The sequence below is a fragment of the Schistocerca serialis genome, chromosome 1 (genome assembly GCF_023864345.2).
Source record: "Schistocerca serialis cubense isolate TAMUIC-IGC-003099 chromosome 1, iqSchSeri2.2, whole genome shotgun sequence".
NCBI lineage: Eukaryota > Metazoa > Arthropoda > Insecta > Orthoptera > Acrididae > Schistocerca > Schistocerca serialis.
Window position 1 is genome coordinate 831,053,398 of NC_064638.1, and position 24,920 is coordinate 831,078,317.

The 24,920-nt window shown below is 44.6% G+C and overlaps 1 protein-coding gene across 1 annotated transcript in view; it reads left to right on the forward strand.

The window, feature by feature from the left end:
- Positions 1 to 305: 305 nt before the first annotated feature.
- LOC126438108 (peroxidase-like) overlaps positions 306 to 24,920 on the forward strand; it is a 181,745-nt gene continuing 157,130 nt past the window's right edge. Inside the window, exons 1-2 of the mRNA XM_050090519.1 lie at positions 306 to 342; positions 6,153 to 6,409. Of these exons, the coding sequence (XP_049946476.1) occupies positions 306 to 342; positions 6,153 to 6,409 (294 nt within the window). The remainder of the gene's footprint in view (positions 343 to 6,152; positions 6,410 to 24,920) is intronic.

A 24,920-nucleotide genomic window follows, 5' to 3' on the forward strand; every position in this document is an offset into this window, starting at 1 on the left:
TTTTCGTGCGGCAGTCAAGGTCCTGTGAAGAATCCTAGGCGTCCGGTGGTAATTTAACAGAGCTTCGAGCCACTCGTCATACAGATGTGCAACATCTGGGTTCGATACAACTCACGCCGCTGTTATCTGATGCTCGGAACCTCGATCGTGACTTGCGATCACGAGCCATTGTCTTATTGTGGCCTCGTCCTTAAAAGAGCGAACACGGAGCTGCATCGTGAACTACCAACAGTCGTAAAAAATGCTGTTCAGGAGCTCAGGTGTCCGCGTGAATCAACAACGCGGGACGGTGAAAACTACTGACCATGCTGCGCTTCCATTGTGTCGTGGAGGCCGTCGCAGGTAATTCTGACATGCGTTCAGTATTTGGAGGAGATCCTGTTTAAAAGGATTTTTCGATGTGAAGACGTCTATTATGGAACGAAAATTCACGGTTACATCACCAACTGTGGCGGACAATTGTGGACCAATAAAAAAGATGTGGAAATTTCAAATAGAAAAATGCTTCTCCATTTTTGTCCATGGCCTTAACGAAGTTTTTCATTACGCCCAATTTTATATGAAGAGCAGGGAGAGCTAAGTTCTTGAATTCGACAAGTGGTTCGTGCAGAACATTGTTAGATCCTGGTTCAGGTGACTGACGCTTAGGTCAATCTTTCTTTTTATAATGAAGTCTTTTGGCGCGGCTATCCCAGAGCCACAGGAAGCAACAGAATTTGGTGTAGACGTGTTATAGCCCAAGTAATATGCCTATGACTTTCAGTTCCACGTAAACCTGCCATTTAAACTGTCGAAGTTCAATCGCAAAAACAACTGCTTCATCTTATCAAATGTTTCTTTCAAGTAAGGTGCATACCCATCGGAATCGATGGTGACACGTTGCCATTATGCAGTACCACGCACTTGACTTGCTCTGGAGGAGGCGATGCGCAGTCTCCACTGGTCACTTTTACAATCAATGTCCGTAGCTGCTACTAGTCCCTGTACATCACTACAAAATACCAAGTTCTTTCCACTTTAGAAAACATGGAAGGAATGGCATATGGCGGTTATTGAACACAGTCACTTTTATCGTTTTATCAAGAAAATTTCTTTGTTGTAGCCTTGATGCCAACAGTCCAGCTTTACCTTTCGGCAATTCCGGATATCCCACTAGGTAACTAAGTTCACATTATGTTATTTTGTGTATCTCTGTAAACTGATAGTTACACATAAAATCTTGATCTTTCGAAGAACTGGGTTTTGAAGGCGATGGTGCAGCACTAGTTTCACTTCCGCCCTCGCCACTGTCACTATCAAGTGGAGCAGAAACAGGCAGCCCATCACTGTGAGGCACTGACTGGTCGCATGGTCGACTGCATGTTAGGAAGACTCTTTTTCTTGGAAATGCCACGTGTTAATGGAGCTGTCTCACGAAAGTAACAATCATGCACATGGTTTGATGGTTCTCGCCAGACATCGGTGTAGCAAAGCCCGTGGAAAATCTTTTAGATTCAGTCACGAATGAAGACTCGAGACACAAGACACGCAGCATACAGGGGGAACCCAGGGCTTGTCGTGGTTTTCGATTTTATGAACAAAGTTCAGTCGGTACGCCTTTCTAATACACTCCTGGAAATGGAAAAAAGAACACATTGACACCGGAGTGTCAGACCCACCATACTTGCTCCGGACACTGCGAGAGGGCTGTACAAGCCATGATCACACGCACGGCACAGCGGACACACCAGGAACCGTGGTGTTGGCCGTCGAATGGCGCTAGCTGCGCAGCATTTGTGCACCGCCGCCGTCAGTGTCAGCCAGTTTGCCGTGGCATACGGAGCTCCATCGCAGTCTTTAACACTGGTAGCATGCCGCGACAGCGTGGACGTGAACCGTATGTGCAGTTGACGGACTTTGAGCGAGGGCGTATAGTGGGCATGCGGGAGGCCGGGTGGACGTACCGCCGAATTGCTCAACACGTGGGGCGTGAGGTCTCCACAGTACATCGATGTTGTCGCCAGTGGTCGGCGGAAGGTGCACGTGCCCGTCGACCTGGGACCGGACCGCAGCGACGCACGGATGCACGCCAAGACCGTAGGATCCTACGCAGTGCCGTAGGGGACCGCACCGCCACTTCCCAGCAAATTAGGGACACTGTTACTCCTGGGGTATCGGCGAGGACCATTCGCAACCGTCTCCATGAAGCTGGGCTACGGTCCCGCACACCGTTAGGCCGTCTTCCGCTCACGCCCCAACATCGTGCAGCCCGCCTCCAGTGGTGTCGCGACAGGCGTGAATGGAGGGACGAATGGAGACGTGTCGTCTTCAGCGATGAGAGTCGCTTCTGCCTTGGTGCCAATGATGGTCGTATGCGTGTTTGGCGCCGTGCAGGTGAGCGCCACAATCAGGACTGCATACGACCGAGGCACACAGGGCCAACACCCGGCATCATGGTGTGGGGAGCGATCTCCTACACTGGCCGTACACCACTGGTGATCGTCGAGGGGACACTGAATAGTGCACGGTACATCCAAACCGTCATCGAACCCATCGTTCTACCATTTCTAGACCGGCAAGGGAACTTGCTGTTCCAACAGGACAATGCACGTCCGCATGTATCCCGTGCCACCCAACGTGCTCTAGAAGGTGTAAGTCAACTACCCTGGCCAGCAAGATCTCCGGATCTGTCCCCCATTGAGCATGTTTGGGACTGGATGAAGCGTCGTCTCACGCGGTCTGCACGTCCAGCACGAACGCTGGTCCAACTGAGGCGCCAGGTGGAAATGGCATGGCAAGCCGTTCCACAGGACTACATCCAGCATCTCTACGATCGTCTCCATGGGAGAATAGCAGCCTGCATTGCTGCGAAAGGTGGATATACACTGTACTAGTGTCGACATTGTGCATGCTCTGTTGCCTGTGTCTATGTGCCTGTGGTTCTGTCAGTGTGATCATGTGATGTATCTGACCCCAGGAATGTGTCAATAAAGTTTCCCCTTCCTGGGACAATGAATTCACGGTGTTCTTATTTCAATTTCCAGGAGTGTATATGGCGTTATTGGCCTCCTTTGCAATTTCAATGTAGCCTGTACGCAAACATAGCAAAACTTGTCAGCACTGTTTACGCATTTGCGAGGCATACTGAATCCCAGGAATTACAATAACGCCCTAACTACACTTCAGAAACACGTTTTCTTTCAGAAAACGAACAGAACACAGTTTGTAACAGTCTGAAACTACGCTTAAATGAGGCATGCTCCGCTCTTCCCTTCCTCTTCCCCTTGCCCTTGTTGATACGAGCCCGGGCCTAAAATAGCGACAAAATATACACAGCTATTGTTGCCTTAAGCTTCATCATTCTGTCTACCATCGGCGGGATTCCGAAGCCTATGCAGGAAAGGACTGAAAATGAAAGCTAATAAAATACAATTATAATTAAATACACTCCCCTGTAACTCGGAAAATATAGGTAATTCGAGTGTTTCATTGTCATTTTCGATATCAGCGTGGTCAATATAGTTAACAAACATCTGTTTCATACCAGCTACATCTTCACTCTTGGTTATTGTAATTACAGGTGCATATTTCAGTCCGTTGTAGAACTATGGAACATGTTTAACACTCAGACACTAGGACTTTTTTTTGTTTTTTGAGACAGAATACTTCCTTTATAAAGGCAACTATGAGTTTCGTCAGCCAAAGACCTTGCGAAACACAGCTCTAGATGTTCGTCCATAAAATCTATACGGCCGTACACATAGGCGCCCAAGTTGACGCGGTTTTCCATGACCTTCGGAAAGAATTTCATAGTTCCACACTGTTGTTTAGTGAATAAAATACGGGCTTAGACAGTACCGGCTCAGGTTTGCGATTGGATTTAGGACTTTCTACCAGATGAAATACAACACGTAGTTCTTAAAGGAACAAAGTCAACATACGTAAAGGTCAAAAAATGGTTCATATGGCTCTGAGCACTATGGGACTTAACTTCTGAGGTCATCAGTCCCCTAGAACTTAGAACTACTTAAACCTAACTAACCTAAGGACATCACACACATCCATGCCTGAGGCAGGATTCGAACCTGCGACCGTAGCGGTCGCGCGGTTCCAGATGTGGCGCCTAGAACCGCTCGACCACCCTGGCCGGCATACGTAAAGGTAAGTTCGGAAATATCCCAGAGAAGTGTTATAGCGCAGATAGTATTTACACATTATATTATCGGTCTAATGGACAACGTCGGAGGCTCCGACAGGCTATTCGCGGACAATGCTGTTGTCTACCAGGAAGTTTGCAGTGTCAGACGACTGGAGCGAAATGCAGCGAGATCTGCAGAGGATCGGTGGCTTACTGTCAAGTACTGGCGAATGAGCTGGAGGTAAGTAGACGTAGCGTATTGCGCTTAAATAGGCGAAGAGATCCACTACTGTTCGATTACACTATTGGACAAGTCAATGGAAACAATATCTACTGTAAAATATCTAGGAGTAACCATCTGGAGCGATCCGAAGTTGAATGACGACTTAGGAAAAACAGATGCCAGGCTGAGATTCTTTGGAAGAATCTTAAGGAAATGTAATGCATCCAAGAAGTCAGTGGCTTGTGAAACACTTGTGTGGCCAATTCTTGATTCTGGGACCCTTACCATATACACCGACGTGACAAAACTCATGGGATAGCTATATACACATATACAGATGGCAGTGGTATCGCATACACAAGGTTTTAAAGGGCAGTGCATTGGCGGAGCTGTCACTTGTACGTAGATGATTAGTGTGAATTCGTTTCCGGCGTGATTGTCCCCGCACCACGGGAACTAACAGACCTCCAATGCGGAATGGCAGTTGGAGTTAGACGCATGGGACATTCCACTTCGGAAATCGTTATGGAATTCGGTATTTCGAAATCCACAGCGCCAAGACTCTATGGAGAATACCAACGTGCCACTGTCATTACCTCCCTTTCCTGTTCCTGTCGCGTATGGTTCGCGGGAAGAACGACTGCCGGAAAGCCTCCGTGCGCGCTCTAATCTCTCTAATTTTACATTCGTGATCTCCTCGGGAGGTATAAGTAGGGGGAAGCAATATATTCGATACCTCATCCAGAAACGCACCCTCTCGAAACCTGGACAGCAAGCTACACCACGATGCAGAGCGCCTCTCTTGCAGAGTCTACCACTTGAATTTGCTAAACATCTTCGTAACGCTATCATGCTTACCAAATAACCCTGTGACGAAACGCGCCACTGTTCTTTGGATCTTCTCTATCTCCTCTGTCAACCCGACCTGGTACGGATCCCACACTGATGAGCAATACTCAAGTATAGGTCTAACGAGTGTTTTGTAAGCCACCTCCTTTGTTGATGGACTACATTTTCTAAGGTCTCTCCCAATGAATCTCAACCTGGCACCCGCCTTACCAACAATTAATTTTATATTATCATTCCACTTCAAATCGTTCCGTACGCATACTCCCTGTGTTTATTCTGCTATCATATAATCATACAATAAAGGATCCTTCTTTCTGTGTATTCGCAATACATTATATTTGTCTATGTTAAGGGTCAGTTGCCACTCCCTGCACCAAGTGCCTATCCGCTGCAGATCTTCCTGCATTTCGCTGCAATTTTCTAATGTTGCAACTTCTCTGTATACTAGACCATCATCCGCGAAAAGCCGCATGGAACTTCCGACACTATCTACTAGGTTGAAAAGCAGGACCATAACACTCCCCTGTGGCACGCCAGAGGTTACTTTAACGTCTGTAGACGTCTCTGCTTTGAGAACAACATGATGTGTTCTGTTTGCTAAAAATTCTTTAATCCAGTCACACAGCTGGTCTGATATTCCGTAGGCTCTTATTTATCCCGTCATGTGGCGATAATGACGTAGGAAACCTTTTCACATGAATTACCTAAATACAAATGACAGTTCTGTCAACGCATTTCCCTTCTATACAGTGCGTGCGCGACTTTTGTCACCGCAGTGTAACGCGTGTATCACCGTTGACCGTGTTCAGCACAGCTTGCAGTTGTCATTTTCTCGTGTGGCAGTGCAGATGCAGACGAAGACGGTACAGTGAGCGGCTGGCCGCCAGCGCCCGCGTGGTATCCAGGATGGCGCGCCTGCCGTGACGCGGCCAGGTGTCGCGGCCTTGGCGGCTGTTGGCTAAGTGGCGGCGCTGGCGGCTGTGGAGCCGTCTGGTCCTGCTGGCGTGGGCGGCCGCAGCCAGCCGGCGGCCGGCGGCGGACCAGAAGGCGACCAGACTTGGCCCGCGATGTTGGTGAATCTCCGAGTGCTGCTGGCGATCGGCACGCTGGCCGGCGTGCAGCCGCAGCCGCAGCAGCCGTCGTCGCCCTTCTTCCGCACCAGCCTCTTCCCGGAGCAGCTCCAGCAGCAGCAGCTGCAGCTACGCCAGCGGCAGCTACAGGTGGGCTACCTCCACTGCTCCCTGCTGTGCTCAGTGTCAGCTGTCAGAGCGACTCGCGTTACCTGCCCCGCGACTGGAGTGTTCCCTATTACTGACCTCAAAACCGTGTTCTCAAGTCACGAGTGACATGTTAAGTGACTCTTCTAGGCTCATATTCTCTCGCTCCCCTGTTTCTCTTTTGTTCCCTCTGTTCCAGTGGTCTTTATTTTAATCCTACTATCAGTCCACATACTCAGACAAGCTGCGAGACTGTCGCGAATAAAACAGTGACCCGTATATACAGTAAGTTTCCTATAATTTACGTCTATGATCAGTAGTGCTACTGACAACATGACTCGTGCATATGATGTTATTTATATATATTTGACGATGCTGGTGCTGGTTTTGCATTTAACATTTGACGAAGCCACTATGGCTGCAGTGTAATGTACTGCAGTACATTAGGATTTTGTTTTTACAAAACTGATCTGATGATGGTCATTATAGGCCGAAACCGGTAATCAGTTAACAAAAAGTTTGTGACCATAGACGTAAATTATAGGAAACTTATAGTCCACGTACTATCTCGCACTGCTTTCCTCTGCAGAGCTGTCTTCGATTTTTCTCACTTGTTCCAGTCCCTTTCCAATCTGCCCGACAGTTTTCACCCGTTGCTTCCTGTTAAGCACGCTACGTTCCACATCATTTTTGTCAACCTGCTGTCGTCCATTCATTCCGTAATCAATTTTTACTGAGATATAACTTGATAACGTCCAAGGAGGCGAAACTAGCTAGCTGCTAAATGAAAAAAAAGTTTTATTTCAAAATAAAAGTGCAACTTACACGGAAAACGACTTTCTTTAAGAATTTTATAGCTTGGTTACCTGACGTGATCAGTCAGTGCAGGAGGCGATGCATAATTTTGTATTGTACTCTTCATTTGCAAACTAATTTATTTACTAATATCGCTAAATAAACACAATTACTGGATTACTAGTTTTGGTAATTTGTGCTGCCATCCCTAGATACACAAAATAGGGCAGTGGTAGCTACATTATACAATGCTTACACCACACTGTTACCTGAGGAGCATAAAATATGCGTAAAAGAGTCGAGGCACATACATACTATTTGTCTTCGTGTGACTAAGTCGTCTAAGGATTGTATGATGTAGCTACCACTTCCCGGTTTAATGGATAGGAGGTTACCTAGACACAATGCGCAAACTGGTAATCCAGTAATTGTGTTTACATAGCGATCTTGGCAAATAAATTGGTTTTCGAAACTCTTGAAAGTATTCGTTCCATTTTTCAAACAGACAACCGATCCTCTTACCCAACGCGATCATCTCCGTTGCGTATAACGCAGTATTTGTGAATGTCGGCACACAATGCCGCAATTTGATGTTCGTCGATACGTTCTTCTTTCTGTATGTAGGCTGCTCTTCCAACACACGGTTCTGGCACTACAATTGTGCTTGCTGGCTGAGCACGCCGCGCCACAATCACTTAGTAACGGCTACAGTACACACTGCGACTGTGTTGTTAGATCGCCAATGTTGACAGCGGTCGGACGCAAAACATTCGTGAGACAAAGTCGATCAACTTCTACCGGCTTCAGCCAATTCACAACTGTGGAACTTCCATTCAGGAGTGATCAGCGGAAAAATGCTCCTATTGGAGCACAAAAAAATGCGAATGTGTTCCTGTTTATTCTAAATACTGACTGAAAAGTGGGGTATCAGCTGACTCATTCTATCTTCCTCAGCACCTTCAAAAAAACTTTCCAAAAATTTTGGCATGCGAACATATTCGCGATTTTTTTAACGTGCAACTCACCTCAAACTCCCACATGCTGTTACAACTTTAACTCACTCACACCCATAACTCCATCATACCGATCCCCTCCCAGTTGCCCTGCCTCACTCACTCATTCAGCCCAACTCATTGTCGTTATCGCTTTGTCCCCCCTTGTTATTGCCTCCTGTGTCACAGTCACAGTCCTCTTCGTTCTGTCCTACTACTACAATCTCCAGTCACCGTCACCGCCTCCCTCTTGCTCTCTCTTCCTGCTAATATCTCATTTCTTCTTTCCCACTGCTGCTGTCTCTTATGACTGTCATTACCTCTCTCTTCGTCCATGCCATTGTCATACACTCTGTTTCTCATTGTCACTGGCTCTCACTCACTTTTATTTTCTCTTTCTCTTTATTTCTCCCCTTCCTCGGCACTGTCTCCTTAATTCTTCTCCTAGCACTATTCTGTCGCTGTCAACTATGTTCCACTCCACTGTAAAATTTTTTAATGTGCTGAGGAAGGTAGAATGAGGCAGCTCGTACTCCACCTTTCACTCAGAGTCTTTTAAATGAAGAGGGACACATTCACATTTTCCCACTGGATCCATTCTTTTTCCTGCTGCAGCAGGGCAATAACTCTTATGAAAAGAAATGTTCTGGTCAGTAAAATTTAGATACTTTACTTATGTGAAACTGCAATAACGCAAAATTTATGTTTCACCTCAGACCACATTTTACGTGCAAAAATTTTTTGGATGTGCTTCAGTGCTACAACATGGGGTTCCCAGACGATAACGGGAACCGCATATTTCTGCATGCTGCGTCACGATAGAAACTACGTTTTCGCCTCACATCGGATTTTACGTGTACAAGTAGCGTAACTTTCAACCTCTGTATCTCGGTAGCGGGTAAAGATATAAACAAAATTTTCATGATCATTCGACAGCGGGATCTTAGGAATACATTGTGAAAATTGCTGCCATTTGATCTGCATAGCCGCCTTGGAATCCTCGGCTGCGTTTCGTTCCCCTGCAGATGGCGAAAATATAGCAAAAAAGTCATTTTTGGTTTTTTTTCGGAGGAGCCGTCCATAAACTAATGGTGCCTCCATAAAAAGAAATATTTGCTCCATTTGCCTAAGCAGAACGAAGTATGTAATTTTCATATTTTGAATATATGAACAAAATTTTCAAGATCGTTTGACAGCGGGATCTTAGGAATACATCGTAAAAATTACTGCCACTTGCTCTACGTGGCCGTCTTGGAATCCACGGCTGTGTTTCGGTCAGCTGGAGACGGCTAAAATATAGCAAAAAAGCCATTTTTGTGGGTTTTTCGGAGGAACCGCCCATAAACTAATGGTGCCTCCATAAAAAAAAAAACGATTTGCTCCAATTGTGTAAGCAGAACGAAGTATGCGATTTTCATATTTTGATGCTGTACTGTAGGGTTGTGACACTGGCTACCCTTCTGCTGAGTATACAAATGGTCCCTGGCCCCAGGGATATCCAAAACACATGACCCTACCTTCTTATCATCAATAGAACCCGAGATAAGAGAACTGGAAACTCCCGTTTTCATGCGCGGCGTTTCAGAACGTACTGGTAAGCATGTTGTCGCATGCATGCCGATGAACAACCTATTATGACACCACTCAAGAGGGAGCAAATATTCTGAACGTGAGGCAAAACTGTATGTCTCTCTGAAGCAAGTACATTATTTGTCTATTTGGCCGCACATATGAAGCAAAGTGTTAGAATTTAGAGTACTTGGATGACGTAATGATAAAATTCATGTAATTGTCGCTTCTGCGCTGACATATCTGATAATAGCGCCATTGTCTCTCGATGAAAAAAAAATTACTAGAATCAGGGATTTGATTTACGTAGTTTACAGTCACCACGTTGCACTTTCGGCTGCTTAGTAAAGCAGGTAAACCGCTTATCCGGGTATAGATGTTAATACATATTTGCCAGTAGCTGTATCTTGCAATACAGACGAGAGTTAACATGTGACGTGACGTGGGAACCACTCCGACGAGCTACAGCTTGACATTCTGGAAATAAGAGACGTATCTTTCCTGTGTAATGTGTTTACATTGTAGGACGTTTTCTACTGCCGGATCAGCGCACTGACTTTTAAGTCCAAATTTGGGACTGCTTACAACTTTAGATACTGAGAATGCCCGAAAGCTTCTTCGCTGCATGTGGAACGACGTATTAACACTATCCTACAAGTTGGATTGCTTCTCAGTGTTGATTGACATTACGCAAGGTAAACACCTGGCTCGTAACCAAATATCATCTCAAACACTTGCCATTGTTGTGTTAAATGTAGAAGGCCACGGAAATGAGACAGGTGAAGAGAGAAGGGCCCTCATGTATGTAACAGTCTGTGCATAAAACGGAACAAACGTAGAGATCTGACAGAAACGCAAACAACCCGTGAGCCACATGCACCAACGCAAAAATATCGATGTATTTTAACGTTAGTGCACAGTAACCACGATAATTATACAACGTGACACGGCTGAAAATGTTTTGGCACAAGAAAGCTAAATATTATGACCCAAACAACTACTGATACACAGTTTTTTAAACCATAGAAAACCGTCCCCCCCCCCCACCCTCCCCCCATGAACCATGGACCTTGCCGTTGGTGGGGAGGCTTGCGTGCCTCAGCGATACAGATAGCCGTACCGTAGGTGCAACCACAACGGAGGGGTATCTGTTGAGAGGCCAGACAAACGTGTGGTTCCTGAAGAGGGGCAGCAGCCTTTTCAGTAGTTGCAGGGGCAACAGTCTGGATGATTGACTGATCTGGCCTTGTAACACTAACCAAAACGGCCTTGCTGTGCTGGTACTGCGAACGGCTGAAAGCAAGGGGAAACTACAGCCGTAATTTTTCCCGAGGGCATGCAGCTTTACTGTATGGTTAAATGATGATGGCGTCCTCTTGGGTAAAATATTCCGGAGGTAAAATAGTCCCCCATTCGGATCTCCGGGCGGGGACTACTCAGGAGGACGTCGTTATCAGGAGAAAGAAAACTGGCGTTCTACGGATCGGAGCGTGGAATGTCAGATCCCTTAATCGGGCAGGTAGGTTAGAAAATTTAAAATGGGAAATGGATAGGTTGAAGTTAGATATAGTGGGAATTAGTGAAGTTCGGTGGCAGGAGGAACAAGACTTTTGGTCAGGCGAATACACGGTTATAAATACAAAATCAAAACGGGGGAATGCAGGAGTAGGTTTAAAAATGAATAAAAAAATAGGAGTGCGGGTAAGCTACTACAAACAGCATAGTGAACGCATTATTGTGGCCAAGATAGACACGAATCCCACGCCTACCACAATATTACAAATTTATATGCCAACTACCTCTGCAGATGACGAAGAAATTGAAGAAATGTATGATGAAATAAAAGAAATTATTCAGATAGTGAAGGGAGACGAAAATTTAATAGTCATGGGTGACTGGAATTCGGTAGTAGGAAAAGGAAGAGAAGGAAACGTAGTAGGTGAATATGGATTGGGGGGAAGAAATGAAAGAGGAAGCCGTCTGGTAGAATTTTGCACAGGACACAACTTAATGATAGCTAACAGTTGGTTCAAGAATCATAAAAGAAGGTTGTATACATGGAAGAAGCCTGGAGATACTGACAGGTTTCAGATAGATTATATAATAGTAAGACAAAGATTTAGGAACCAGGTTTTAAATTGTAAGACGTTTCCAGGGGCAGATGTGGACTCTGACCACAATATATTGGTTATGAACTGTAGATTAAAACTGAAGAAACTACAAAAAGGTGGGAATTTAAGGAGATGGGAGCTGGATGAACTGAAAGAACCAGAGGTTGTACAGAGTTTCAAGGAGAGCATAAGGGAACAATTGACAGGAATGGGGGAAAGAAATACAGTAGAAGAAGAATGGGTAGCTTTGAGGGATGAAGTAGTGAAGGCAGCAGAGGATAAAGTACGTAAAAAGACGAGGACTAGTGGAAATCATTGGGTAACAGAAGAAATATTGAACTTAATTGATCAAAGGAGAAAATATAAAAATGCATTAAATGAAGCAGGCAAGAAGGAATACAACCGTCTCAAAAATGAGATCGGCAGGAAGTGCAAAATGGCTAAGCAGGGATGGCTAGAGGACAAATGTAGGGATGTAGAGGCTTGTCTCACCAGGGGTAAGATAGATACTGCCTACAGGAAAATTAAAGAGACCTTTGGAGAAAACAGAACCACTTGTATGAATATCAAGAGCTCAGATGGAAACCCAGTTCTAAGCAAAGAAGGGAAAGCAGAAAGGTGGAAGGAGTATATAGAGGGTCTATACAAGGGTGATGTACTTGAGGACAATATTATGGAAATGGAAGAGGATGTAGATGAAGATGAAATGGGAGATACGATACTGCGTGAAGAGTTTGACAGAGCACTGAGAGACCTGAGTCGAAACAAGGCCCCGGGAGTTGACAACATTCCATTAGAACTACTGACAGCCTTGGGAGAGCCAGTCCTAATAAAACTCTACCATCTGGTGAGCAAGATATATGAGACAGGTGAAATACCCTCAGACTCAGAAGAATATAATAATTCCAATCCCAAAGAAAGCAGGTGTTGACAGATGTGAAAATTACCGAACTATCAGTTTAGTAAGTCACGGCTGCAAAATACTAACACGAATTCTTTACAGACGAATGGAAAAACTAGTAGAAGCCGACCTCGGGGAAGATCAGTTTGGATTCCGTAGAAATATAGGAACACGTGAGGCAATATTGACCCTACGACTTATCTTAGAAGCTAGATTAAGGAAAGGCAAACCTACGTTTCTAGCATTTGTGGACTTAGAGAAAGCTTTTGACAATGTTGACTGGAATACGCTCTTTCAAATTCTGAAGGGGGCAGGGGTAAAATACAGGGAGCGAAAGGCTATTTACAATTTGTACAGAAACCAGATGGCAGTTATAAGAGTCGAGGGACATGAAAGGGAAGCAGTGATTGGGGAGGGAGTGAGACAGGTTTGTAGCCTCTCCCCGATATTATTCAATCTGTATATTGAGCAAGCAGTGTAGGAAACAAAAGAAAAATTCGGAGTAGGTATTAAAATCCATGGAGAAGAAATAAAAACTTTGAGGTTCGCAGATGACATTGTAATTCTGTCAGAGACAGCAAAGGACTTGGAAGAGCAGTTGAACGGAATGGATAGTGTCTTGAAAGGAGGATATAAGATGAACATCAACAAAAGTAAAACGAGGATAATTGAATGTAGTCGAATTAAGTCGGGTGATGCTGAGGGAATTAGATTAGAAAATGAGACACTTAAAGTAGTAAAGCAATTTTGCTATTTGGGGACCAAAATAACTAATGATGGTCGAAGTAGAGAGGATATAAAATGTAGACTGGCAATGGGAAGGAAAGCATTTCTGAAGAAGAGAAATTTGTTAACGTCGAGTATAGATTTAAATGTCAGGAAGTCGTTTCTGAAAGTATTTGTATGGAGTGTAGCCATGTATGGAAGTGAAACATGGACGATAAATAGTTTGGACAAGAAGAGAATAGAAGCTTTCGAAATGTGGTGCTACAGAAGAATGCTGAAGATTAGATGGGTAGATCACATAACTAATGAGGAGGTATTGAATAGGATTGGGGAGAAGAGAAGTTTGTGGCACAACTTGACTAGTAGAAGGGATTGGTTGGTAGGACATATTCTGAGGCATCAAGGGATCGCCAGTTTAATATTGGAGGGCAGCATGGAGGGTAAAAATCGTAGAGGGAGACCAAGAGATGAATACACTAAGCAGATTCAGAAGGATATAGGTTGCAGTAGTTACTGGGAGATGAAGCAGCTTGCACAGGATAGAGTAGCATGGAGAGCTGCATCAAACCAGTCTCAGGACTGAAGACCACAACAACAACAACAGAAAACCGTGTTGAAAGTACGATCAGTATGGCACGATTAATGTCACTGTTAACCTGTAACACAAAAGAGACTGAGTGAGAGAGAGAGAGAGAGAGAGAGAGAGAGAGAGAGAGAGAGAGACAGGAATGAAACGATATGTTAAAAAAAAATTAGGAACTCCTGAAACTTAAGTACAGATTGGCAAGGATACACGACTACTAGAAATTTTCAGCTAATGCTCCACCTCTTCGGATGCACAGATCTGCACAACGCGGTTAGCATTCTCATGCAGTTTTTGGGTTGTGTATGATAGTGAGTTGAAAAGTCTGCGAAAACAATCAAGGTAATAATCAATCGTTCCTCGTGTGAATTAGGTGTGTGACTCCATGTCTCAAAGGAAAAGGCCATAATACTGATGAAAATTATAGCGAACTGACTGAAAAGAAAGTAATGCGTTAGTTTCCTACGTATAGAGAACGTTGTACCGATGACGAGAGAGAACCCAAACCCGTCGTAAAAGTATGCGGTTTTAAGCAAACGAATGAAAAGATAAGAGAAGCTCGTTGCTTTACAATTACTGTACTTGCTACGGAATTTCTAGAGACTGGGGCAACAATGCGTGGAACTGATGGCGCCAAAATTAATCGTACGAAAATGTTGTAAGATAAATATCACATAGCAGAACCTGAAAAAACATAATGAACGATATCTGAACCTGCGTTCTGGCCCGATCAGGGAAAGAAGGAAGAAGCCTCCCTTACATACTGCTGAAACTTGTGTCTCTTACGACAGTGCAAAGTCGAAATAGAAGTCCATGAAGTGTCGTCATTAAAATTCACATACGTCCTCGATAAAAACGGCACCCGTCTCTTGCAACCATAAGAAAGTGCTTTTGGTGAATTTCATGGAGCCGGAGAAATCTGTGTTGCAGTGGAGTGCTTACACACATTTTCGAAATGGCGATTTGCTGTTCGCAATCCACAAAATGGAAAGCTGAGATCCTCAATCGTGCTGAAACACTGTCCAGGAGGTCCAAACCATCGGACAACAACGTCAGGAACACCCCTCTACCCCTTCTCTACCTCTTCGATGATTTCAGCCTTTTTCTTGTGACCATGACCTCATACTACACCTCAAGATATAGCATGAGGTTCAATATTTTGGAGATAGTAACGTGCTGAGTAATTCACTTCTGTATGTATGAAATTCTCAGTAACCTAATTAGGTCTTTCTTTTGTGTTTACAGAGTGGAAAGCTACTTTTGCTTCAGTCCGTGCATTCAAAATTCTGCAAATATTCGAATATAGATCGTCCTTTTATTAAGATGTAATATATCCTCCATCAAATCTTACTTCTGGATACTAGATTAGGATTAGGGAGTCATAAACAGCGGGAACAGTTGACAAACTCTATCTAATCCTTTCGTTCGTTGCGTGACATATAGGGCTTCAGAGAGGAAATGGTAAGATGGCCGTTTCCTCGTCGCTGTCTCCCGTAGTACGATAAGGACCACGTATGTTGTTAAAAAAGAGGAAATTGCACTTAATTTTTCCGAAGGTGGCTCGGGAGGCAGAAGGCAAGTCGATTCAGCTTCCATTACTGAAGGTAAACTCGCTACTTCAGTAATACTGAACATCTGCATGATCTAACTCAAGTATCGTTACAAATTTTGCCTTCCTTTAACAATATGTTACAATTTCTATACGTTTTATCTACTACACCACTATTGGAGGATCTCTTCACCTTTGCTTTGTCTCTGTAATACCGTACATTCAACTGCGTAGTGCCGTCTGCAGTAGGAGCGTTTTATGGCACGTAGGCTCGAGCGATACGTTCTTACAAGGGAACCTCCCCATCGCACCCCCTTCAGATTTAGTTATAAGTTGGCACAGTGGATAGGCCTTGAAAATCTGAACACAGATCAATCGAGAAAACAGGAAGAAGTTGTGTGGAACTATGAAAAAAAATAAGCAAAATACACAAACTGAGTAGTCCATGCGCAAGATAAGCTACAACAAGGATAATGTGAGCTCTAGAGCGCCGTGGTCCCGTGGTTAGCGTGAGCAGCTGCGGGACAAGAGGTCCTTGGTTCAAATGTTCCCTCGACTGAAAAGTTTACTTTCTTTATTTTCGCGAAGTTATGATCTGTCCGTTCGTTCATTGATGTCTCTGTTCACTGTAATAAGTTTAGTGTCTGTGTTTTGCGACCGCACCGCAAAACCGTGTGATTAGTAGACGAAAGTACGTGCCTCTCCAATGGGAACCGAAAACATATTGCCCTCGAAATACATCTCACGTGTTTAATGCATTCTCGTCCAAAGTAGCGAACAGTCAACTGCCAGCCAGGGAGCCTCGTTAGCAGGAATACTCTCTCTTCCGTGCGCTGTAGTCGACTGACGTGTGTTTCGATGTTTGTTTAGGTGTAGCGTCCCCGTACTACGGCGCAGTTAAGTCGCATCGGACGGACGGATAATAACTGTCTGAAAATAAAAATTTAAACTTTTTCACTCGAGGGAAGACTTGAACCAAGGACCTCTCGTTCCACAGCTGCTCACGCTAACCACGGGACCACGGCGCTCTTGAGCTCATATTGTCCTTGTTGCAGCTTATCTTGCGCATGGACTACTCAGTTTGTATATTTTGCTTATTTTTTCATAGTTCCACACAACTTCTTCCTGTTTTCTCGATTGATCTGTGTTCAGTTTTTCAAGGCCTATCCACTGTACCAACTTATAACTAAATCAGAGGGGGGTACGATGGGGAGGTTCCCTTGTTAGAAAGAGGCAACCCTGAAGTCGAAAGCGCACACTTCGTTAATCATTACTTTTACGTGACGTAAGTGGCATGTTTTCGAGTTAAAAGAGTGAAAATTAGTTCTTAGTATTTTGTACTGTAACCAGTGCTTCCACAAGTAGACCTATTGAGTTGAGAAGGAGATAAGGAGAAATATAAATGTAATGTTGAGGTTTAGAGCATTCGATGCGTCATCTGTTGGCGGAAAGCGCAAACGCAAATCATTCTCAGATACAGCCACGAGAGAAAGGACTTATGGAGCGACTGAATCCTGCAAAGCAGGCACAGATAAGAACCTGGATGTTTCACATGAAGCTGCGCCGCGTGCAATTTAGTTATTTATTTATTTTTATTGACCATGTGCCACGACCTACACCTAAAAAGATCCACACTCTCCCTCAAAATAGTCGCCTTTGGTAGCTATGGACGTCTGCCAACGTCCGTAAAGGAAGGTCAAGTACATCTACTCTTCCGGAAGTCATGATCTCTTCGACTGAATGAAATCTACGGCCATGTAGGAATACTTTCATACGGGGAAAAAGACAAAAATTGCTTGCTGGGAGATCACATACGCACGGAGAGTGTGGCAAAACGGTGACCTGTTGTGTTGCAAGTTCCTCTTGGACGAGGACATAGCGATGATCAGGAGTGTTGTCGCATAGCAGCAGCCAATTCTTCCCTCTCCAAAGCTCAAGACACTTAACAACGACCCGAATCGCGTAAACAGCTGAGCATCTCCTTGTACCGGGTTTTGCTTAGTGTTCCAGTTCCACTTGAATCAAAAAACAGTTTTAGCATCACCTTCCTTGTGACTTGTCTTGCCGCAGTTTTTCTGTCGTGGTGATACTGGCGTTTCCCAGGTGGCGAGTCGTCGATTCAGTTGCAGATGGCATGGGAAACACCATCTCTTGTCTCTAGTTGTGATCAGGTTGCGAAACACTGCATCATCGTCTCACTACCGATCAGGTCCCCACGAATAGTCATGCGGTCATCTGCCGCATACTGTGCGTCGCATACTGTGCTGGGTAACACGCAACATGTTCAAGTCATCAGTCAAAATTCTGTAGCACGTACCACTGCTGAAGGCTACAGCGGTTGGCACGCACACACAATGCAACCTCTTCAATTCTGCCTGCAATTCGAACCTTATGCGGCCCACCAGTGTCAACATCATCCCTCAAAACGTCTCTCCCTTGAGAAAAACGTCGGTCCCACCTAAATACAACTCCGCGACTCAGTGTGTCGTTACCGTAAATTTGTTGCAGCATTTTAATCGTTTTGCTACCGGTTTTGCCTAATTTCTGGTAGAACTTGTCTGTTATTCTAAATGCGATATATTCGAGCTCCGACGCCAACTGTCAAATCACCGTCACAAATAAGGTCGTAATTCTAGTTACGGTGCATGCACTCAGCTGTTTCCTGCTGGGACAAGCGACACATAATGTATTGCACCATGGTGCCACCTATGTACTCTAGTGCACCACACTGCTGCTATACGCCCAGTCTCACGACGTAATGACTGTACTACGTATATCGCTCCAATGACATGCGCCCATTTGGAAATGCGATAACCACCGTTTGCTTGCCATATTACTGTAATATGTACAGGGGTTGCACAAAACCATAGATACACAGTGCTGAATGCATACTTGAACGTAAATGCAGATGTTACCGAAGCCTCCAGGCAGCGTTGTTGTATTTAACCACTGAATGTTCCTGTGCAATGTACTCAACACATTGCAAATGTCAGTCATGGTCAGAACAGTGTTCTGTGTAGTTGCGAGTGCATTACGTCGGAGTTAAGTGAATTCGAACGTGGGCGAATTTTTGGTGCTCGTGTTGTGAGTGCTTCCGTAGCCAAGGCAACCGACGTGTTTGGTCTTTGGAGAGGTGAAGATTCAAACTGCATGCAGAGAAAGCAGAAAAACATCACAACACAGACGAAAGTGTGTGCCATAGTCATGAAACCTGGACTGTGGAGCAATGGAAGAAAGCCATTTGGTCAGATGAACCTTGTTTCACACAGTTTCCAAATTTTGGCCGAGATTACGTCAGTGAAACACGCCGTAGGTTCGGTGATGATTTGGGCAGCCGTATCATGATCTTTCGTGGGCCCCATGGTTACTCAACAAGGTCGCATTACTGCCAAGGATTATGTGGCAATTTTGGTTGATTAGATCCATCCCACGGTACCATATTTGTTCTCCAACGGTGAAGCTGTGTGCCAAGACGGCTGGGCCCACGTTCACACTTCTCGCGTCGTCCAAGACTGTTTTCGTGAGCACCAGGATGTAGAGTCGCATTTCCCCCGGCCGCCGCAGTCACCAGGTCTCAACATTATTGAGCCTGTCTGGTCTACTTTGGAGAGAAGGGTACGTGATAGGTATCCACCTCCTCCATCATTACCCGAATTTCCTACTATTTTGCAGGAAGAATGGTATAAGTGATTTGTCGAGACAACATGTAATTACACCTTTTACACAACGACACAAACTCAGCACAATAGGCTGTAGGGTGGTAGGACTGGGCCAATGTAACAGATCAGGCAATCACTATCGACAGTCGCACCTAACATTTTATTTGGTGCCTTTAAACAGGAGAAATTGACAAATAAAACCATCACATGTTTACAGCTACCACACATCTTTAAAATTTACCATTCAGGTGAAAATAAATTAGTTCAATTTTAAACATTCACAAAAGCGCGGTGCTTATGGCCTATTACACATTTACTGAAATGAGTTAAATTTTATAACTAATGTACTCTTTCATTGCGACAGTGATTGTTATTACCAAAATAATTCAGTTAATTTAACACATAACATATAAAATTTCATGTGAGCAAACAAGCTCGTGAGATTCAAGAACTACGCTCAGAAACCGGACGCCCGCCCGTTCAGATGTTTCCAATACAGGCTCGACATGGACCCGCAGAAGGGAGCAGCAACGGTCACGAATGGGCACGAGAAAATCCCAGAAAAAATTGGGTAACCAAAAACAGATTGATATCTGCCCTAAATAACTAGAAACAAAATAACTCATTACAACACATCAGTAAAATTAATACATGAAATTAATTAGAATATCGATCTACTGTCATTGAAGGAATTCTAGTACCAGTATCTATAGAATCCGTTTCATGCTATTAAACACACAATAACAACTGGCCTCTCAATAACCGGTAAGAAATTAGGAACCACTGATTTCAAACTTATACACGTGTCTCTCAGACACGCTATTAGTTCAAACAGAATCGTAACAGTAATGTTACTACAAATCAGATATATATATATATATATATATATATATATATATATATATATATATATATATATATATGGTGTTACAAAAAGGTACGGCCAAACTTTCAGGAAACATTCCTCACACACAAGGAAAGAAAATATGTTATGTGGACATGTGTCCGGAAACGCTCACTTTCCATGTTAGAGCTCATTTTATTACTTCTCTTCAAATCACATTAATCATGGAATGGAAACACACAGCAACAGAACGTACCAGCGTGACTTCAAACACTTTGTTACAGGAAATGTTCAAAATGTCCTCCGTTAGCTAGGATACATGCATCCACTCTCCGTCGCATGGAATCCCTGATGCGCTGCAGCCCTGGAGAATGGCGTATTGTATCACAGCCGTCCACAATACGAGAACGAAGAGTCTCTACATTTGGTACCGGGGTTGCGTAGACAAGAGCTTTCAAGTGCCCCCATAAATGAAAGTCAGGAGGGTTGAGGTCAGGAGAGCGTGGAGGCCATGGAATTGGTCCACCTCTACCAATCCATCGGTCCCCGAATCTGTTGTTGAGAAGCGTACGAACACTTCGACTGAAATGTGCAGGAGCTCCATCGTGCATGAACCACATGTTGTGCCGTACTTGTAAAGGCACATTTTCTAGCAGCACAGGTAGAGTATCCCGTATGAAATCATGATAACGTGCTCCATTGAGCGTAGGTGGAAGATCATGGGGCCCAATCAAGACATCACCAACAATGCCTGCCCAAACGTTCACAGAAAACCTGTGTTGATGACGTGATTGTACAATTGCGTGCGGATTCTCGTCAGCCCACACATGTTGATTGTGAAAATTTACAATTTGATCACGTTGGAATGAAGTCTCATCCGTAAAGAGAACATTTGCACTGAAATGAGGACTGACACATTGTTGGACGAACCATTCGCAGAAGTGTACCCGTGGAGGCCAATTAGCTGCTGATAGTGCCTGCACACGCTGTACATGGTACGGAAACAACTGGTTCTCCCGTAGCACTCTCCATACAGTGACTTGGTCAACGTTACATTGTACAGCAGCAACTTCTCTGACGCTGACATTAGGGTTATCGTCCACTGCACGAAGAATTGCCTCATCCATTGCAGGTGTCCTCGTCGTTCTAGGTCTTCCCCAGTCGCGAGTCATAGGCTGGAATGTTCCGTGCTCCCTAAGACGCCGATCAATTGCTTCGAACGTCTTCCTGTCGGGACACCTTCGTTCTGGAAATCTGTCTCGATACAAACGTACCGCGCCACTGCTATTGCTCCGTGCTAATCCATACATCAAATGGGCATCTGCCAACTCGGCATTTGTAAACATTGCACTGACTGCAAAACCACGTTAGTGACGAACACTAACCTGTTGATGCTACGTACTGATGTGCTTGTTGCTAGTACTGTAGAGCAATGAGTCGCATGTCAACACAAGCACCGAAGTCAACATTACCTTCCTTCAATTGAGCCAAATGGCGGTAAATCGAGGAATTACAGTACATACTGACGAAACTAAAATGAGCTCTAACATGGAAATTAAGCGTTTCCGGACACATGTCCACATAACATCTTTTCTTTATTTGTGTGTGAGGAATGTTTCCTGAAAGTTTGGTCGTACCTTTTTGTAACACCCTATATATATATATATATATATATATATATATATATATATATATATATATATATCTCGACTGGCCCTCTTCACTCCGTCGTGTGATATAAATACCATAACCAGGCGGTACTTAAACAAGGACCAGCAAACTATTTTATGATCCCACCACAAACACCTTAAAACATTACGTATTAAACCAATTAAAATCAAAACATTGTAGGCCAGAGTCAGTAGGAGTAGCGACGGCCGCCCAAGAAAATACAGCCAACCGCACAGAGCCCAGTAGTGGATTCCGACCACAATTTACAGGACACGCAAGGCCCTTACCCTCTTGCTTGTTCGACGAACCCAGCCGCCGCAAATCCCGATGCCAGGAGACATGAAGCAAGCGGAAAACAACACCAACGGCTTTCCAGTAGCGTCTCTTTCCACGCCGGCGATATTTGCCACGGCGCCGTCACTCGGGTAAACAGCCTCTTCTGGACGTGCCCTGCTTGCTGGCTGACACCAGACTTTAGCTGTCCGCCACAGTTCCCAAAACGCCGTTACTGCTCGGCGACCCTAAGCAAAATCACTCCCTTCTCCTCAGTTTTTCCTCTCGCTCCCGATCGGCCCGGTAGGTGGCGCCAGCGCGCGCTCTGCGCACACCGCCGGAAAGTGACCCATACCGGCGGCGGGAATATCGCTGATCGAGCCACACGGCTCAATAAGAGTCCCTTTAAAGCGATACCGGCGCTGTATTTATCCATTCCGAGATGTCTGGAAGCTGTTTTGAATGAGAGCAGTTTTACTGCCTCGTATTAGGCATCGTAAAGTGTTGCGTTTTTGGAATTGCCATATTTTTCTCCACCCTCTGTCGGTAAAATGACATAAGTTTATGTCAGATTTTGTTGTTATTGTACAACACATAAGATCTTGTCTTGCGTGGTACGCTTGACAAGCACATTGCACTATAAAAACATACGTTAAATTTATGTATTTACTACATTCGTGCGATAGATGAGCAAATTTTTTAGCGATGGCCACAGGCGCTGGTTGGTACAAGGGAAACCTCTGGATGTCAACGTTCCGTGGCTTACCACTGCTAAGTAACTAAGGTCAAGACCAGGAGGCAGTGCACGTCACCCCATCATGCATGCCCACAGAACTTACTTTACAGCCCAGCCGACAGCCGAAGTCGCTGGAAGTCGTGTGTCATGTCACCACTGCAGACGGCCGGCAGTAATCGTAAATGTCAGTAGCAACTCCGCCACAGCACCGGGACGATCGGAGATGGCGCACACCGACCACTGCTGGAAACTTTACTAGAACGTCTTTCCTTCTAGCACGACACATTGCTTCACGTTCAGTCATACGTATTGTAAATTCACGAAACTCCAGCAGGCCTCTGTTCGACGAGGTGTTGCTTCTTACACTGGAATCATAGTGCATCTACACGCTCACGAGATTTACCGTTGAAAAGTCGTCTAGCTGAATGAGCAGTATCCGTTCGGTAAACACAAGACTGAGGAATGATCTCGATATTTCGGAAACAGCCTTAACTACTGATTTAGAAAGTGTGCAACGTACGAAAATGTTTTCAATAGGTTTGCATGAGAGTGGAAAGATGTCAGTGGCAGACCACAGCTATTAAAAAAAAAGTCGAAAGTTTCTCCCCTTCATGAAAATATCCCTCTGCTCCTCTTAGAGATGTTTGATGCACTTCTGTAGTACGTATTTCATGCTTTATGATACGAAGGTTGTCCAGAAAATAAGTTCCGATCGGTAGTGAAATAGAAACCACAGTGAAAACCAGAAACATTTTATTTGCAACAGTTAGGTACGCCTTCCACCTACTTCTCTACATAGTCGCCCCTCCAACTTCGAGTTTTGTCGTAGTGCTGTATCAACTTTCCAATATCCTCGTCACAGAAAGCAGCCGCCTGTGCTTTCGGCCAGTTATCGGCGCCGGTCTGCAGCTCGTTGTCTGTGGATAAATTTTGTCTTCACAGCCAGCGGTTCTTGAGAGCAGAGATGAGACTCAGGAGGAGCCAATTACGGACTGTATTCTGAGTGATTAAACACTTCTCATCGGGAACGCTGTAGGAGCGTCTTCATATCCCCTGCAGTGTGCGGCCGAGAATTGGCATGAAGAAGGAACTGCTCGACAGTTGTGTTATGTGGGCTGCATACAACAGGCGACATCTCTAACCACGCCTTTTTACTATGCCAGAGACACTATTCCCTATGCATCTTTACGTGCTCACTGTTCACTCAAAACTGAAAAGAGCGACGCGACACGATCGACGGGCATATTAGAGGCACTGCCCAATATATCTGTGCGAAACTTTACCGGATTTTCCCAGTGGTTTCCGTTTCGCGACCGATCGAAACTTACTTTGCAGACAACCCTCGAATATCCTCCCCCCCCCCCCAGATCAGTGGGGGAGGGGGTTATAGTCTTGCCTCTCCTAAAAATATACACCAGCCAGTCTTTCCATATCGTCCCAGCTTCCAACATTACACTGCGCGGAGTTTTATGACTTTTCCACCGATTGCACAAAACCTCAGCTTACAGCAGTCTCTCTTAAATGGCTTCCTCCACTACTTTCCGCCAACTGGCCAACTTCGTGGGCCAGGTAAATTTTTTTGCGAATTGGCGCCCTTCTCACCAACCCTAAGGGAAGGAGGAGAGAAGGCTTCTCTCTGTTTTTTATTTATTTGTTTGTTTGTTTTGTATATTACTAGAACCTCACATCGTTCAGAGATAGTGCATCGTGTATGTTATATCCTTACAAAAAGCTGCTTTCAATTAGTAATAAAAGTTATTTGTTCACATAATGTCTGCGATCTTATGTAAGCAAAGCAATTACTTTTGATGCAAGTGTAGCTTCACAAGACTCTATGTTCTACATGAACGAAGATAGAAACTTGGGGTGAATTTTAAGTTATACATCAATGTTGAAAGTTTACCTTCGTGCCTGGAGACGCTAGGTCGCTCTCTCTTTCACTACCCAGTGTACATCGAACCTAAATAGCAATACACAGCTAAAAAAGATGTTTTGCTTTCTCTGTTTCAATGGCTGCAATACAGTCACAACTGTGTGGCGAGATTTTGGATGAGAGTATGGGACTGCTCCTCCAACAGCACAAAGCATTAAACGATTTTATTGCC